This window comes from Pteropus medius, unplaced genomic scaffold, assembly GCF_902729225.1.
Source record: "Pteropus medius unplaced genomic scaffold, Ma_sr-lr_union100, whole genome shotgun sequence".
Taxonomy (NCBI): Eukaryota; Metazoa; Chordata; class Mammalia; order Chiroptera; family Pteropodidae; genus Pteropus; species Pteropus medius.
Genome location: NW_024346692.1, coordinates 2,856,237 through 2,872,068, shown reverse-complemented (window position 1 = coordinate 2,872,068; position 15,832 = coordinate 2,856,237). Strand labels below are relative to the sequence as shown.

Below are 15,832 nucleotides of genomic sequence, written 5' to 3'. Positions count from 1 at the left end.
AATCCAGATTAAGAAAAAAAAAATTAATACACGTAATCCTAGACAAATGTTAAGACTTTTGATTCAAATAATTGAAAATAACAAAAGATTTCAATTTTATATAATATTTGGGTATTACTGGTCTATTATCCAGAATAAAGGAACCCACAGATTTTGTGTCTCATTCTACTAAATAAAATAGGAGCAAACAATATGTCATATCTGAGACTACATGATCCTAATATCCTACCCTGAAAATAAAGCTGTCATTAACTGCAAATTTTGATAACGACAACTTTACTACCCAAATTACTAGACTGGAAAGTTTAAAATGAAGTATGTTGTTGTGAAGACGAAACAAACAGCAATACCAGAAAATCTACCAAACAATCCAGATATGATTCATAACCTAAATTTACTGAATGTGATGGCCTTGCTTTTTATAAATTAGTGAGATAAAATGTAAAGAATGACTCCCACATGCTAGATAACTGAATACAATACAGTAGCTATAGTGGAAATACCAGTTGCTATGTATTTTCTGTTTTACTGCCAGCTCCACATGGAAAATATATAAGTGGTGCTAGTTCCAGAGGAGCACACTAAGGAAAATTAGAGTAGCTAGATAAGCAAGAAATAGGCTTGATTCTCTTGGGAAAGTAGCCATTTTGTCAGAAAGATTCTTTTGCTGCATGCTTCATAGATTTATAAAAACAGAAAATTGCTGCAGGTTATTTTGTAAATTGTGATGGTTAGACCTTTATTTAAAAATCTTTCAAAATATGAGGTTTTCCTTAGTAGCCTGGGGTACATGAAGTACTGGGCAGTGAAATTTTTAGTAGCCAGTTCTTGCAATTTATAAACGACTCAAACCTGCAGATTCTGATCCAATCTCTTCATTTTGTTTTCTAGTCTCAGTTCACATTGGAAATTTGATTAAATCCTTCCCTTTCTTTACTTTTTTTTTTTTTTAAGATATAAACTGTCTTCCATGGGTCTTTCTTCCTAAATTTAAATTTTAAATTGTTTCAATTTCATTTTCTTTGATTATATCATTTATTTCCCTTGATTTCCAATTGCTTTACCTTCTCTTTCTATGTGTATATGGAACCCATCAAAGGCAGTGGGTGGTTTTGGTGGTAACCAACTCAAAATCATTTGCACAGGGAAAAAAGACAAAGAGTCTAAGGTTGACTTCTCTGTTTCACTGAGTGTGCTGTTATTTTCATATCCCATGGGCAGTTCACTGACAAATTCATCTTCACTTTCAGGAGCTGCAGATGCACTATCCCACCAATATGGCTGGGTTGTAGTTTCATAGTCACTGCTGTTAAAATCATGCCAACCAGAAGAAATGTTGCCAGAGGGAATTTCAAGAGTTTCATCTGTAAAATGGAAGAGTTTTTCTTTTCCCACTGTATCTTGTGATCTCACAAAAGATTCCTCTGGAAAACTGCCACTCTGCTCTTCCCAATTGTTTTTGTTCAAGTTTACAATACGAACTGAGATATTTCGAGGTGGATAAGGGGCTGTAAGAGAGACAATTTTTATTTTCAAGTAATTTATAACTCTATTATAGTGAATAACTAATCTATTGAGTCAAATGCACAAGATATTTTACAAAATAGAGTTTAGTTTGACTTCTATATTTCTATGTTTTAATTTACGTCAAGAACAACGGTGGTTTCAAGTACATGTACATTTAAGATTTTATGCATGATGTGTACATATTAGTCCATCACCAGTCACAGTTCATGTACATTAACTTGTGATAGTATGTTTGTCCAAGTGATAATTTAACCACTTTCAAGGCAGAGTTCTGTAAATATTCTTCTGCTTATCACAATCTCCTTTTTTAAAAACTGAGTCTCTGTCACTGGATATTTCTTACAAAAAAAAGTATAACTATGTATAGTGTACTTATAGCTACCAAGACAAAAGAACTCCCTGTGACATAGTTGTACTTAGGAGGATTGTATATATGAATTGGTTTAGAAACATTAACACACATGTTGGAAATATGGCTTCACTCCTCACCTCTCTAAAATGAAACATGAGCACAAAATGAGTCTATGAATTATGGAAATTTACTTTTCTAGAGGTAGAAAATTATGAAGGCACACTGCATGGTCTCCACCTATAACAGTTCTTACTTATCCTTCAAATAGCATCTCAAATATCACCTCTTCTATGAACTTCCAATAAAAATTAATCTCTCCTTCATTTGTGTTATTATATAACTTTGTACCTCTTAAATAATATTTATCATATTCTGCCTGATATTACTGCCATCTGTATACTACCTCTACCATTTTTAAGGAGAAAGAAGCTGCCTCACCAGTCTCTGTCATCCTCTTTCTCAGTATTTGAAACAATTCCCAGATAAAAGGTGCTCAATTAATGTTTCTTTACTTGAACTGAATAATAAAAAATACAAGTAGAATCTTAGATGTTGACACGAGGTGAATTACAGTTTCCTTGTTTTGGCCTAATTAATAAGAATCATAACAACTTAGAATTTCATATTGGAAGGGTCTCAGAAGTGATCTAATATAACCCATTTCCAATTTTCATACAAATGGCATCTCCAGCATTTCTATTGAGTATAGGTACATTAGGCACAGACAATTATGTTGTCTAATTATATTAGACACATATTGTTATTGGTAATGGATATTTTACACATTCACTCTTCCATCCACCATCCATCCATCCATCCATCTAATAATAGTGCTTCATGTTAGTGATGCTACTAAAATTAAGCACTGCAAGTTTTCTTTACAGCTGATTCCCAATATTTTCCTTCAATAATCTAGTAATCTGTACTGGAACATCTTCCATTTGTTTTTATGCTATATAGGCATATAAAATAACTGATGTTTACTTGATTCAGTTAAGTTGTTTAATTCTAACTTTTGGTAATATCATGTACATTTTATTTAAAGATTATAAATCTATGATTGCATTGACATATTTTAGATTTTTTTGACTATTTTGTTCAGTTGCTTTTACATTAATAGAAATTTTGTTTTAGGTTATTAAAGTATTTTTTTCTTTCTTAACTCTGTAATAGAATTTTTCTTAGAATGATAAAAAATTGTGTGTATGTATGTATATATGTGACATATAATTTAATTACTTTTTTACTAAATTTGATTCTTCCGAAGACTTACCAGTTCTATGGTGTTTGGGTTCGTGACTGACACCACTATACTCTACGAGAGTACTTTTATTAAAAGTTGCTTCAGACACCAGCTGAAAGGTGATATTACTATAACATATTCCTGGCAACCAGTGATTAAATACTGTTTTTCCCTTAAAAAAATCTGAGAAGAGAAAAATTCATTATATTAAAATTTTGGTATTCTAAATGACACATACTTCTAGGAAGTCCTAAACAATATGATTAAATACCAATAAAATAATATTTCTTCAACTTCTGGCATGGACAGGAATTTAAAAAGTGGCGTAAGGCTAGAGATGAAAATTTGGATCTTTAGACTATAGTCTTGAAAGGCTTTTTCTACAAAAATTGGACACAACTGGAGTTAAAATTTTATTACAGAAACATTTGGTGTATTAAGTGGAGAAGATCATATACAGAAATAGTAGAGATTAGGTTTATGTTAGCCATTTACTTTAAGATAAAAACCCAAGGTATTTGCCACTTTATGATTCAGAAAAAATAATTTTACAAGAAATATTTTCACTAGGCTCTCTTATAAAAAAATAACCTGTCTTAAAAGGAGGACACTTTATCTGACAGGTGTCAGACAGAACCTGCTCAAAAAAAGATCAAAAATTGGATTGCATTTGGAAAACATGAAAGAAAATAATAAACTTAGAAATTCAATCCAAGTTAGAAAATGAGAGAAAAAAATTAAAAGTACCATTTATTGAATTAAAAGCCAAAAATAATTTTTGAAATTAATTTAGAAAGAGATATTAATTCACTTATTTAAAAATGCATGGCTTTTAAATCAACAAAAGTTCTAGTGATTGCTTTTCAATTATTCATGAACTTGTATTTGCATGTGATCAATAAGCAAATAAAAACCTACTTATTAAATTACGTATTTTCATTGAAAATAAAGAATGCAATAATTTGTAGAGTATGTTTATGTTTACTTAAATGTTCTAAAATTTAAATAAACTGTAAAATTCACTGCATATGTTTTAAACTGACACACACACAAAAAAAACAAAAAATCTGTGAAGAAAAGGAATTTGTAAAAGCAACAACTCAAAGTGACATTTTTCTGGATATCATGCCCTATGTGCTTGAGTATGCATTCTCCCCCTTACCAATACATGTTTCCAGTTAACCAGTCAAACCTGACACCATCATCTAAGCCCCCTGGCAGAGAAACGTTGCAGTGTTGGATACTGAGAGTATTTTAAGTTCCTCCATTTCAATTCCCCCCCAGCGAAGCTGAATGCCCTCTCTCCTTCCTTTTCCTTTCTACCTTCCTCTATCACTCCTGAACCCACTGCAATTTACTCAGAGAAGTTGACTTGGTTCTTTTGAAATTATTAATTCCCCTGAGCTCTCTTTCTCTCTCCTCCTCATGGATTCCCCCTCACGCCAGTAAAAACAGTGAAGCTAATTTTTGTATATTAATGCATTTAGCTGATCATGCAGATAAATATATACAAAGGAACCAAAAAGCAGTCTTTTGTATTTGAGAATAACTCCAAGCACTTTGTGAAATACATCTCTCTTGCTTCCCAGTTCTAAAAATTTCCTTCTAACACACCCAGAAAAAAAGGGTTAGGTGAAGTGCTTCTAAAAGTTTGAATTTATTTCCTGCACCAGACATGTTACTTTTAGCAAGAATAACACATAAGTGACAATAATTTGAATATTTCTTGCTTATGCATGGCACGTGACTTTAATGAACTAGATATTATAAGACTCCTCATAACAATATTTTCATGAATCAACAACTATTTTTAATGGTTTATTTATGGTCAAACAATAAATTATAAGTACTCGTTAGAGCAAGAGAGAAGATCATTTGGCAAAAATCATGTAATAAGTTATAGTCAGTCATCATCTATTCAATCTTCCTTTTGCTTCTTACCTTTATATAACATTGTCCGGAAGTCTTTACCTTCCCAATAGCTTATGTTTACTCTTGTGAAAACATTATGTTTTTCTGGATAATGAATTTCAAACAGTACTCCTGTTTCAGGAGAAGGTTTATAGTCATATATTGAAACACTGGTTACAGGTAGAGGTTCTGCAGAAAGAAGGTAAATGAAGAAAGAGAAAATGGGGCAAAAGGGAGAAAAGTTATTATCCATACTTGGAAGTACCAAGAATTACACCTATCAGAACTTTACATATTTTTTTTTTATAATTGAGCATTAGATTTCTTAGTCCTCATGAATTGAGCATTCTTAGCAGTAATTAATAGAGTAAATTTTATATGGTGTTTTTTGCCTTTCAAAGAACTTTTATATATCTTTTTTCATTTGCCTTTTGAAACAACCCTGAGATCTAGGAAAAGCAAACAAAACAGATAAAAATAATAACTCAGAGACTTTAAATTACTTGTCAAAGGTAATTTAACAAGTACGTGGCAGAGTCTATATCTTTAGGATACTAGTTCATTTTTTTCCCCCTAAGCCAATAAAATTTAATATTAATAATAGACCAGTAACAAAAAATGTATTTTGGTTCTGACCAAGAGTAAAATGTTTATGTGATCATTTATTTCTTTGTGTGAACTTAGTACTTATTTTTCTGTATTGAGTATAAGATTGCAAACCATTCTGTTGTGTGTTTATCAAACTATCCTTTCTACAGAAGTTTAAAAAATGTTCATTGCTATTTTGCTTAAGTTCTTAATTCATCACAAAACTTTTTAAATATTCATTTTTTTAAAAAACTGTGATGTATGTCTGTATCTCTCCCACATCCCATCCTTCAGCAAAAGTCTTGTAAAATGACAGAATTCCTCCACCCTTTTATATGAACCATGAGATAAGTTTTACTTATGTTTATTTTATTCAAGAAAACTTTTTAAATAATTTGGTTTGGAATCAATTATTGTATTACAGAAAAAAATTTTTTTGATTAAAAATTTTAGAATAGAGAGGATTCTTGGACACCATATATAGACTAAATGAAAGCAATGTCTTAATTTAAATTTTATACTTTAAAATTTCAGTTTCAATAACATAGGAAATCAAAATTTGACTTAGTTCATTCCATAAATAATTTTATGGTACTTAGTTTATCTTTGTATGTAGCTAAATATCTTTCATTTTGTTCCTCAGGATCTTAACCTATTTTTGTTGTTTTTGATTGAAGAGATCCAGGAAGTATTGAAGCTATGATTTTTCCTGGAATTTTCTTTAAAAACAACCCAACATCTATAAAAAGTTGGAGAGGCCTTTAGATTGCAGAATATATTCTTATCATGTCTCTCTAGACTATGTACTACATTCTCTGTTAAAATGTTTCTATTTTATTTTTGTCTCCATCCTTGGCCTTCCTACTTAAAGGTAACAGTTACAGAGTGAGTTCATTTAGGTGTCAAACGAACAAACCAACAACCTCTGAAGACTGAGTATTTGTCACTGATTAATCCCACAGAAGTTTTGAACCACTGAAGGTCTTTCTTTAAACCCAGTCTAATTTCTAAGCCAGGAATTCTTCCTAATCTAGCTATTGACTCTGGATCTAAGAGAAACAAAATGAAAGCTAACAACAAAAAAGCTACAGAGCAGTAACTCTTCTATTGCTGCAGTCCAGTTTTATATCTTCACCAGGGTTCTGTCTACTGAACAGAGATGTTAGAGGTCCACTCAACCTTTCATGCCCTGAGACATGAAGTCCGTACATCAAAGCCACAGTCAAACTTTGAAATTCAAGAGATACATGAGAATCGGAGCACAGATATTTTATTTTGTGATTTGTTTTGCTACTACGAACTACTTAAATTTTAAACTAAGAGAATTTTTAAAATGCCCACTCACATGTTTGCTTCATATGTCTCCCTCAGTTTCAACACAAGTGACCCAGGCTAGCTGCAAATTCTAAAGTCTAAACCAAGGCTTTACTGAAGCATTATTCAACACAAGAATTACTGTTTTCAATACAACTCAAATGCATTCTCTAAAAATATTTTACTATGTATCTATTTATTTCTCTCATTACTATTTCTTTTTAGAAATTAATGATGTGCCCTAAACAAGAGCTGTTATTACTTGTGTGCTTTTCAGTGATGACAAGGTTAAATCTTGATCTAATTCATTACTTTTTCTGCCAGCCACCCAATTATACTCCCATCTCTTGTCTTAGGAACCAGGCTAAACCAGACAAAGAAATGGAGTTGTTAGAAAATGTAATTTATTTTTATCTTTATTAATTTTTTTTTATTTTTAGATCTTTTTGTTTCTCAAAAAATTAAGCTTTGAAAACATAGTTAAAACTCCCCCATGTAACTTACCCAGATCCTATTTGTTTCCTACCACAACCAGAGGAAAATTATTATTTTGAATTTAGTGTTTATTTTCCCATGTATGGTTTTTACTTTTATATTTGTTTGTGTCCAACAATCACATGGAATGTTATTTCACATGTTTTAAAATATTATGTTAATGGTATCATATTATAGATATCATTTTGCAGCTTACTGTTATCACCTAACATTTCGTTTGAGATTTGTTCATTTTGTTGCAATTATCCCTGCAAACTTTGTTTTAGCGTTCATTTTACAACTATAAAAACAATTTATCTGCTATTCTTTTGTTAGACAGGTTGTCTTTAATGATTCATTTTTGCAAATAATGCTGCAATAAACATTTTGGGACACGTTTCCTTAGACTCGAAATCCTGGATAGTAGGGTGTGCACATCTCTTTCTGTATGAGATACTGTCAAATGTGTTCTAACTTTATGTCATATCTATCAGTAATGTATCATAGATCCTCTTTCTCCATATTCTTTTCAAACAGTTGCTTCTATCAGCCTTTTAAATTTTTGCTGCTCTGTGAAGTGTGAAGTTTTGTCTCTGCTTTATTTTCCTGTTCATAAAGGAGGTTGATTATCTTTTCGTATATTTATTTATCATTCGTCTTTCCTTTTCATCAGAATGATTCTTTTGCCTTTTTCTTGGGTTCTTTTTCCATAATCTCCTGCTGATTTGTTGTGCAAACTGTCATATGCCACATTCTCATTGTTGTTTTTTTTATTGTATCCTGTGCCTTCCTTCTGGGTTCACTTTCTTCTTGTTGAAACATGTCATTTGGCATTTATTTAAGTTAGAGTATGGGGGTTAAATTATCCTAGGCTTTGTATACTAGAAAATTTCTTTGTTTTATCCTTATTCTTGATGTAGTTCAGCTGGGAATGAAATTCTAAGTGGACAGATTTCTCCTCAGTATTTTGAAGATACTGCTTCATTGTCTTCTTGCACCAATTACTGTGGAACAGAAAACATCTGTCAGTCTAATAGTTATTTCTTTGTAGATACAGTGCTGTTTTCCTTTGTTAACTTCTAATTTTTTTATTTTTATTTATCCTTGATAATCTGCAGCTTCACCATCTCAAATCTAATTGTCGTCTTATTTTTGAATTGCCCTAATAGGTACTCGGAATGCTTTGTCAATTTATGGGTTCATGTCATTCTTCAAGTCTTGAACATTCTCATAATCATCTCTTCAAATACTGTGTCCATCAAATCCTCCATTCTCTTTTTCCTGAACTCTTAACCTCCTTAGAGCTTCTCCTACCTCCAGACTTGTGAATTGTCTCAATGCGCTAAAGTATGGGGCAATTGCACTGTATTAGCTTTAAATTTACTAAGTGTGTTTAACAATTACCAGTGTAGAATTTACCCATTTATTCAAGTTTTTCAATGAGTTAACGTTGTTATTTGTTTTACATTCAGAATATTTTATTTTTTAAATTGAGATCAATTAGTTAACTTTAAATTTAATAAAATTAATTTTACCTAGTTTAACCTATTAAAATATTAAATTAATTTAAATGATTATATTTTTCATTTCTAAAAAATTTAATTTATTTATGTTATTCTATGTTTTGGTTGTATTTCTGCCAATATTTATTTTGTTATTCCTTGATCTTTTTTATGAATAGAATTCCTATATTTATCGCTCTGAATATCATAACATACTACAAATTTTTTTAGACTGCTATATAAAATATAACCTAAAATGATAGAGTTATGGGTTTTATGTTTATCTTTTTTTCAGCGTAGATTTCTTTGTGTGTTTGAAATACAGACGCTAGGCTGGGTTTATGTTTTCTCATCTCATTTCTCTCTGATTCTTGTTGTTTTAAGGCAATTTAGCCATTGCCTCTTTTCAGGTCACCAGAACTCTTATTCTAGAACCAGAGCATGTAACATTATTTGGGAGTTTTGCTATTGTAGATGATACAGTGGCTATTAGAAATTCATTTCCTATTGCTTGGAAAGAAGAATATACAGATGTCAAATTATAATGTGCACCTGAAAATTATGTAATTGTATTAACCAATGTTACCCCAAAAATTTAATTTAAAAAAAAAGAAAAAAGAAAGAAATTTATTCCCTGAGTCTGAGGATAACTAAGCTTGGTCTTTGACAGTAAGATTGAATATGTGCTCCTTGCATCTCCAGGTTCCCATATAAGCTTTTTTTCATAGACAGGAAGAATCTTTGTTCCAAGCAGAGAGCCTGGCTCTGTGCCCTATCTAGTGTGGAGCATTTCAATCCTTCTTGCTCTACTGGGGCCCAGACACAGAGTTCAGGGGCCTCATGACTTCAACCCATTTCCTTGCTTTGAGTGTCTGTTTTGTTTCTGATTCATAGAGAGAACTATCATACTTTTGAACCTCACAATGCACTTCTGGTTTTCTTTTTGCTTTGTCACGGGGGAAAACAGTGTATGACAAAGCAGGAATTTGCTGTATTATTTTTACTAGAAATTTTAACATTAAATTCTCATTTTTCTTCTTTTAATAAAAAATTTTAAAAGGACATTTAATATGATCATTTTTTTCCCTCATTAGGTGTCCCCTATAATGAAAACTGGTGTTCAAATTGAAGAATATTTTATATTTTATGGAGAAAACTGGTGTTCAAATTGAAGAATATTTTATGTTCTTTAATTACCTTTGAACCATTCATAATAGATTATGAATGGGGAGTTTTTAAAAGTTCTGGCTATGACTACCTCAGACAGGAGATGAAGAAACAAAAGCAAATGTGCAGTAATTATTGCTTAAATAAAGCAGAGGTAGCCCTGTACTTGTTAACAACTGCTTAGTGCTAAGAGGTGCTTCCTTCTTCTAAGATTACTCTGTTTCGATGGACTAAAACTAAGAAGCTATTGGGTCGGTGATCAGTAACCTCTGCTTTTCATGTGATCAGTCTAAGAATGTGTCTCTTCTGACACCGTCCTCTTGAGGGAGAGGAACTTGGGTTTAGACCCTCACATCTGATGGCTGAAATAGGGAAATGGGACCAATCCTGGGGGCCAGGCCAGAGCTCCCACCCTGTATTTAGATGATGATTTGAAATGGGACCTGGTACCTCATCTATATGCAAGCAGGCCACTGAGGTGAGCTGGCAGCAATATCTACCCATGGCCCAAGGGGAGTGGTTATCATCAAACCCACTATCTTAGTTCAAGATTTCATCATTTCTTTTCTGGAATATTTTGACAGTTTTCTAAATTATTCTTCCTGCCTCCAATCTCACCTTAACTTTTCTTATTTGTTTCTGCTCAAAACTTCTTAGCCTGGAGACTACCAAATACTGTCACTTTTATCAGAATCAGTCTTAACCCAGTCACTTCCACCTCACTGACTTTTTCTTGCCCAATCTGTTTTGATTCCCCTTTGCTCCCAAACCTTTGAGTAATTTTTTTATTGCTTATAATTATTTATTTTATACTAGGTGTTACACACTTTGTTAAGGAGTTTAATATTTTTACATTATTTTACAAAAATATTTACTTTTTTTTTATAGCACCCTCTATTAAATCAGCAAATTATAACCTGCAAACCAAATCTGGCCTGCTAACTCATTTTTGTATGACTTGTGAGCTAAGAATGGCTTTTACATTTTCAAATCATGGACAAAAATTAATAGAAGAATAATATTTCAAGACACATGAAAATGATGTGGAATTCAAATTTTAGTGTCTTTAAAATTTTATGAGAACACAGCAATGCTTCATCGTTTGTGTCTATGGCTACTTTTGTGTTGTAACAGCAGAGATGAATAGTTGCAACATACACTGGTTGGCCCACAAGGCACAAAATACTTATTATGTAGGCCTTTACGGAAAAAGTTTTCTAACTCCTGGAATAGATTATAGATTTAAAAAACTAAGATTTAGAGAAAGTAATAATCTGCCTAAGGCTATATTATGGTTTCCAGATTTCTTTGGCCCTAAAGTTTATGCTTTAAATCATTACTCAAAATACCTGCTTGATAATTTGTCTATTCTAATGCTGGATTCACGATCCTGTGGCTTGTAGCTCTGTTACCAGAAGAAAATTTCTCCCAATCAAATCATATTATGTCATTTCTTTGTATAAGACCTGACATCATTCTTTACCACTTATAGATTAAGGTCTAAACTCCTTTGTAAAGTATTCAAGGTTCTTACCAACATTTCTAGCCACGTTTCCTGTTATTTTCTAGAACTATAATGCCTGCAATCTTATCTCATAAGTGTGTCATGCTGTGCATGTCTCCATTCTTTGCACATCTGATTCCCTTTGATAGTGAGTGTAACAATTTCCATTATTTGGCAAATTTTCATTAATTTTACAATTCCTTTCTTTTCTATGGTGCCTTCCTGGTGTTCCCTAGGCACTCCCTCTTATGCAACTCTCATATAACGTTTATTATACTTTTATAATGACTCACTTATTTGTCTTTTCCACTTTAGTATACCACCTTTGAGTGTGGGCATTTTTATTTATCTTTATTTCTCTGGCACCTAGTATGTGGCATAGAGACTGTAAACAATAAATAAGATAGAAATGTATGACATATTTTTATTTATAATAGATGGATTTCTACAGAATACTATATTCGTAGAGTGTCTGTATGTGTGTTCTGCAATGTTTACAGCCACTATCTCAAGGATTTTACTAATAGAGAAGATAGTTGTGTGTAAATCATATTTCTCCAATTTCTAAACAATTGTTTTCATGTGTTATTTTATCTATTGAGAAACTACTTCTCTCTAAAGTGTGCACAATATACTAAAGGTTCTCAGTGGATTAAATATTAATCAGATGTCAGAGCCTAAGGGTTGTAAAACTCTTTTGAAGTGGCCAAACAACTTGTTTGTGTTGAATTTATTCTTTGCTATGTTTCTTAACTTTTTCTGAGAGTACCAGACTCAGAACAACTATAGAGAAACATCAAAGGACTGCCACAAGGACAATTGCTTTGTCATTGCTTATTTCATCAAGATAAGGATCCAGCACACAATAAATGACTGCAACAAATGTACCCTTTTATTCTCAAGAGCAATGTGCCAACTCCATGAGTAGGTACTACAAATGTTTCCAAAACTTTTAAGAGAAGCTTCCCAGTAAAAAAATAAAGATGGCAAAATCACATCATTAACTGACAAATAATGGTAACTTTAGAGCTCAAAAGTAATCTTAGTCATCATGTATTTTAATTCTCTTTTTTTGAAGAGAAAACTGAACCCCTAATGTTTACTCATGTCTAGTGTCACAGAAATGTTTAGGCATTAATTCTCAGTTTTTATATTTTCAACCTATTATCTCTTTAGAAATCTGAGATGATGTAATTGAGTCTTTAAAAATGGGATAGAAGAGGAGGGACAATAAACTATATTTTATTTTTACTTTTAAGAAATCAATGCAAATTTCTTCTTCCACTTAAGATGTAGGAAGCTGCAAGTCAGTGCCATCCCCAACATCCAACGACAAGAAGAAAAAGCCAAAGAATTATGAGTTTCATAACTTTTCTTGAGATTATCAGAGAAGCGAGATTGTAGGGCAACCAAATGAAGTAAATTCCAAAGAATGACAAACCCCTTTGAGGACAGGAGGGACACTCTAACTGTTTTACCTGAAGGAGAGCATGACAAGAAGAGGGGGGCATAGTTAAAACAGGAAAGAAGAAAGCAATTAAGATTTTAATGAACACAAGGCTGAGTTTGTTTCTAAACTACAATTTAGAACTGCTGTGTCCAATAAGTTAGTTACTAGCCACCTGTGGCTACTTAAATGAAACTTATGAATGAATGAATGAATGAATCAAAATGAAATAGAATTAAACAGTGGCTACTGTACTGGATAGTCTAGATATAGAACATTTCCATCATCCACAAGTTCAAGGACAGTGCTGGCTTAGAATGACTGAGAGTCCCAGACACAAGTAGAGTCCACACTCTCTCTCCAGCTCTTTTCATGGGCCTTTGTCAGGTGCTCATGAGAAATACTTGGGCAAGAGACGTCCCCCTGGAGCACAGGCATGCCGATGTTAATTGGTGGCCCTAAGAGATCAGGGAGAAACTTACTCATTTCCTTGGACCTTTCTTGAATATAAAACAGAGAAGCCTTAAGGCATTGAGGAGAAGCGGAAAAATCTTTTTCCCCAAGTTCTCAGGCCTAGATACTCTTCTGAGGGATAGGAAGTAAAAGATGTCTGTTCCTGGGAGAGGAACAGAAACTCTCTCAGACATTGATTGTGCATTGATGCACAGTAGAGTTCTGTTATTATTGGGGATGAGGCGGGAAATTCTCCAACTCAAGCCCTTTCACAGATTTAAGGTAGACTTTAGCTGTCAGTGTACAGTGAGGGGCAGGAATGCTGAGAATTCCCCACTTAGGACTGACCACAGGGTCTGCCTAAGCCTGAGGCTGGGCCAGGAGAACCATGAACCTCCCCTGTCTCCGCCAAAAGCTTAGCACTAGTAGGAAGCAACGGCAGTCCATTGTTAGAGGAGGAGCAAGATCATGGAGCCCTTCTGTGGAGCAGGCGTTCAGGGTTTGCTGAACACTGACTATAGAACTTATCACTTCTTGGCCTTTTGGCTAAGATCAAGCGACCACTGAGGATAGAACTGGAACTCTGAGAAACATGCTATGCCACTGCTGGCAGACTACCTCTAGAGAAAACTGAAATCTGTGTTGAACCGAAGGTGATTAATACCTGAAACCTAGTTCAACTGTTGATTAGATTGACTTAACGCCCCAACAATAACAGCATAGCAACATGGTAGATTTAAATTAAATTCAACAATATAAATAATTACATAAAGTATAAATGCTCTAAACTTGCACTGTCAAAATTGGTAACCACTAGCTACATATGGCTATTGAGCCCTTAAAATGAGGCTAGTGTCACTGAGAAACTGAATTTTAAATTTTATTTAAATTTAATTAATGTTTAAAACTAAAAAAGGTTTATTTCATTTTCATATTGATTATGTATTAAAATAATATTTTGAATACAATGAATTAAATAAACTATGTTCTTAAAATTAATTTTTACATTTCTATTTTTATCGGATAGTACTAGTCTAAACACTCCGATTAAAAGACAGAGATTTTCAGATTGGAAGAAAGCAAGATCCAGCTCTATGCAGTCCACATAAATCCCATTTACATATAATGACATAAGTAGGTTGAAAGTAGAAGGATGGAAAAGTATACTGTGGCAATACTTAATAAAAGAAAACTAAAATGTCTATATTAATATCAGACAAAATAGACTTAAACTCGCGGCATACTACTTGGGATAAAGAAAGACATTGCATATGATAAAAAGATCAGCTCATCAAGAGGACATATTAATACTAAAAGTTTTTGTACCTACAACATAAAAACAGGGCTTCAAAATATGTAAAACATAACTTGACTTGAATGTGATTGATCTTGCCATTCTGAGCTGATGCTCTTTCAATGAGAGCCTCATGAGAATGCACCCAAAGAAGAAATACAGAGGACAATGTTATGCATGATGCTTACTTGTTAACACAGTGATTGATCTGGATGGCTTGGTAACCACATGTCCATTTACCACTACCAGAGTGATTATATAATAAAGGCCGTGATAACTGGCCTTAAAGATAACAGGAGGAGGCAAAGTGCTGTTGAACTGTTCAAATTCGAAGAAGTAATTTTTTGATTCACCAGTTATCTTCACAACATACACGGATGATGGACTCATGACATCTGAAGCTTCTAAAGAGACAACGATGTTATTATCATCTTGAACAGTTACATGGAATGTTGTAGCATTCTGTTTAAGAAAAGAGAAAAAAAGGAAATGAATGTCAAATTCAGATTATTGGCAGTAAAATTATATTGAGATAATTTTTTTAAAACTAATGTTTGTGATAAGCATTAGTTTGTAAAATAGAGTTACATAGTGTACAAGGAAAGACAGAAAGAGAGATTAACTCTTATGTTTAATGTTTTTCTCAGGACTTTACTTTGAGAATTCTTCTCCACTGAAAAGCTGCTTCTAGTTTATGAGCTGTGTCATGTAATAAACACAAAATAAATATGGAAATGAGTAAATAACGAATGAATGAAAACAATCTTGGCATTCATCTTGCAGAGAAGTCCTTGGTTTCAGCTATGCTGGAGAAACTCTACGGTTTGAAGAAGCACTTTATGTTACTTTGGAGGGAGAAGGGCTGTGGTAGTCTTAGGAGAATTCTACAAGAAAGTTTCAAGGCAGTCATTTCCCCTCACATTTCTCACCTGTCAATTTCTCTGTGTTAACACTCCTTATTCACGGTTAGCTAGTTCTTAATAACAGAAGCTAAGACACTCTTTGAAGAAAGGACCAGACAGAGGATCTGCAGCATCTATGGGAAAGTCAGTTGGT

General features: G+C 32.9%; 1 protein-coding gene across 1 annotated transcript in view; it reads right to left on the bottom strand.

Moving 5' to 3' along the window:
- PTPRO (protein tyrosine phosphatase receptor type O) overlaps positions 1 to 15,221 on the bottom strand; it is an 82,579-nt gene extending 67,358 nt beyond the window's left edge. Inside the window, exons 1-4 of the mRNA XM_039876433.1 lie at positions 14,965 to 15,221; positions 5,064 to 5,222; positions 3,153 to 3,305; positions 1,065 to 1,364 (exon numbers count right to left, since the gene is read on the bottom strand). Coding sequence (XP_039732367.1) covers positions 1,065 to 1,364; positions 3,153 to 3,305; positions 5,064 to 5,222; positions 14,965 to 15,166 — 814 coding nt within the window. The 5' untranslated portion in view covers positions 15,167 to 15,221. The remainder of the gene's footprint in view (positions 1 to 1,064; positions 1,365 to 3,152; positions 3,306 to 5,063; positions 5,223 to 14,964) is intronic.
- Positions 15,222 to 15,832: the final 611 nt, after the last annotated feature.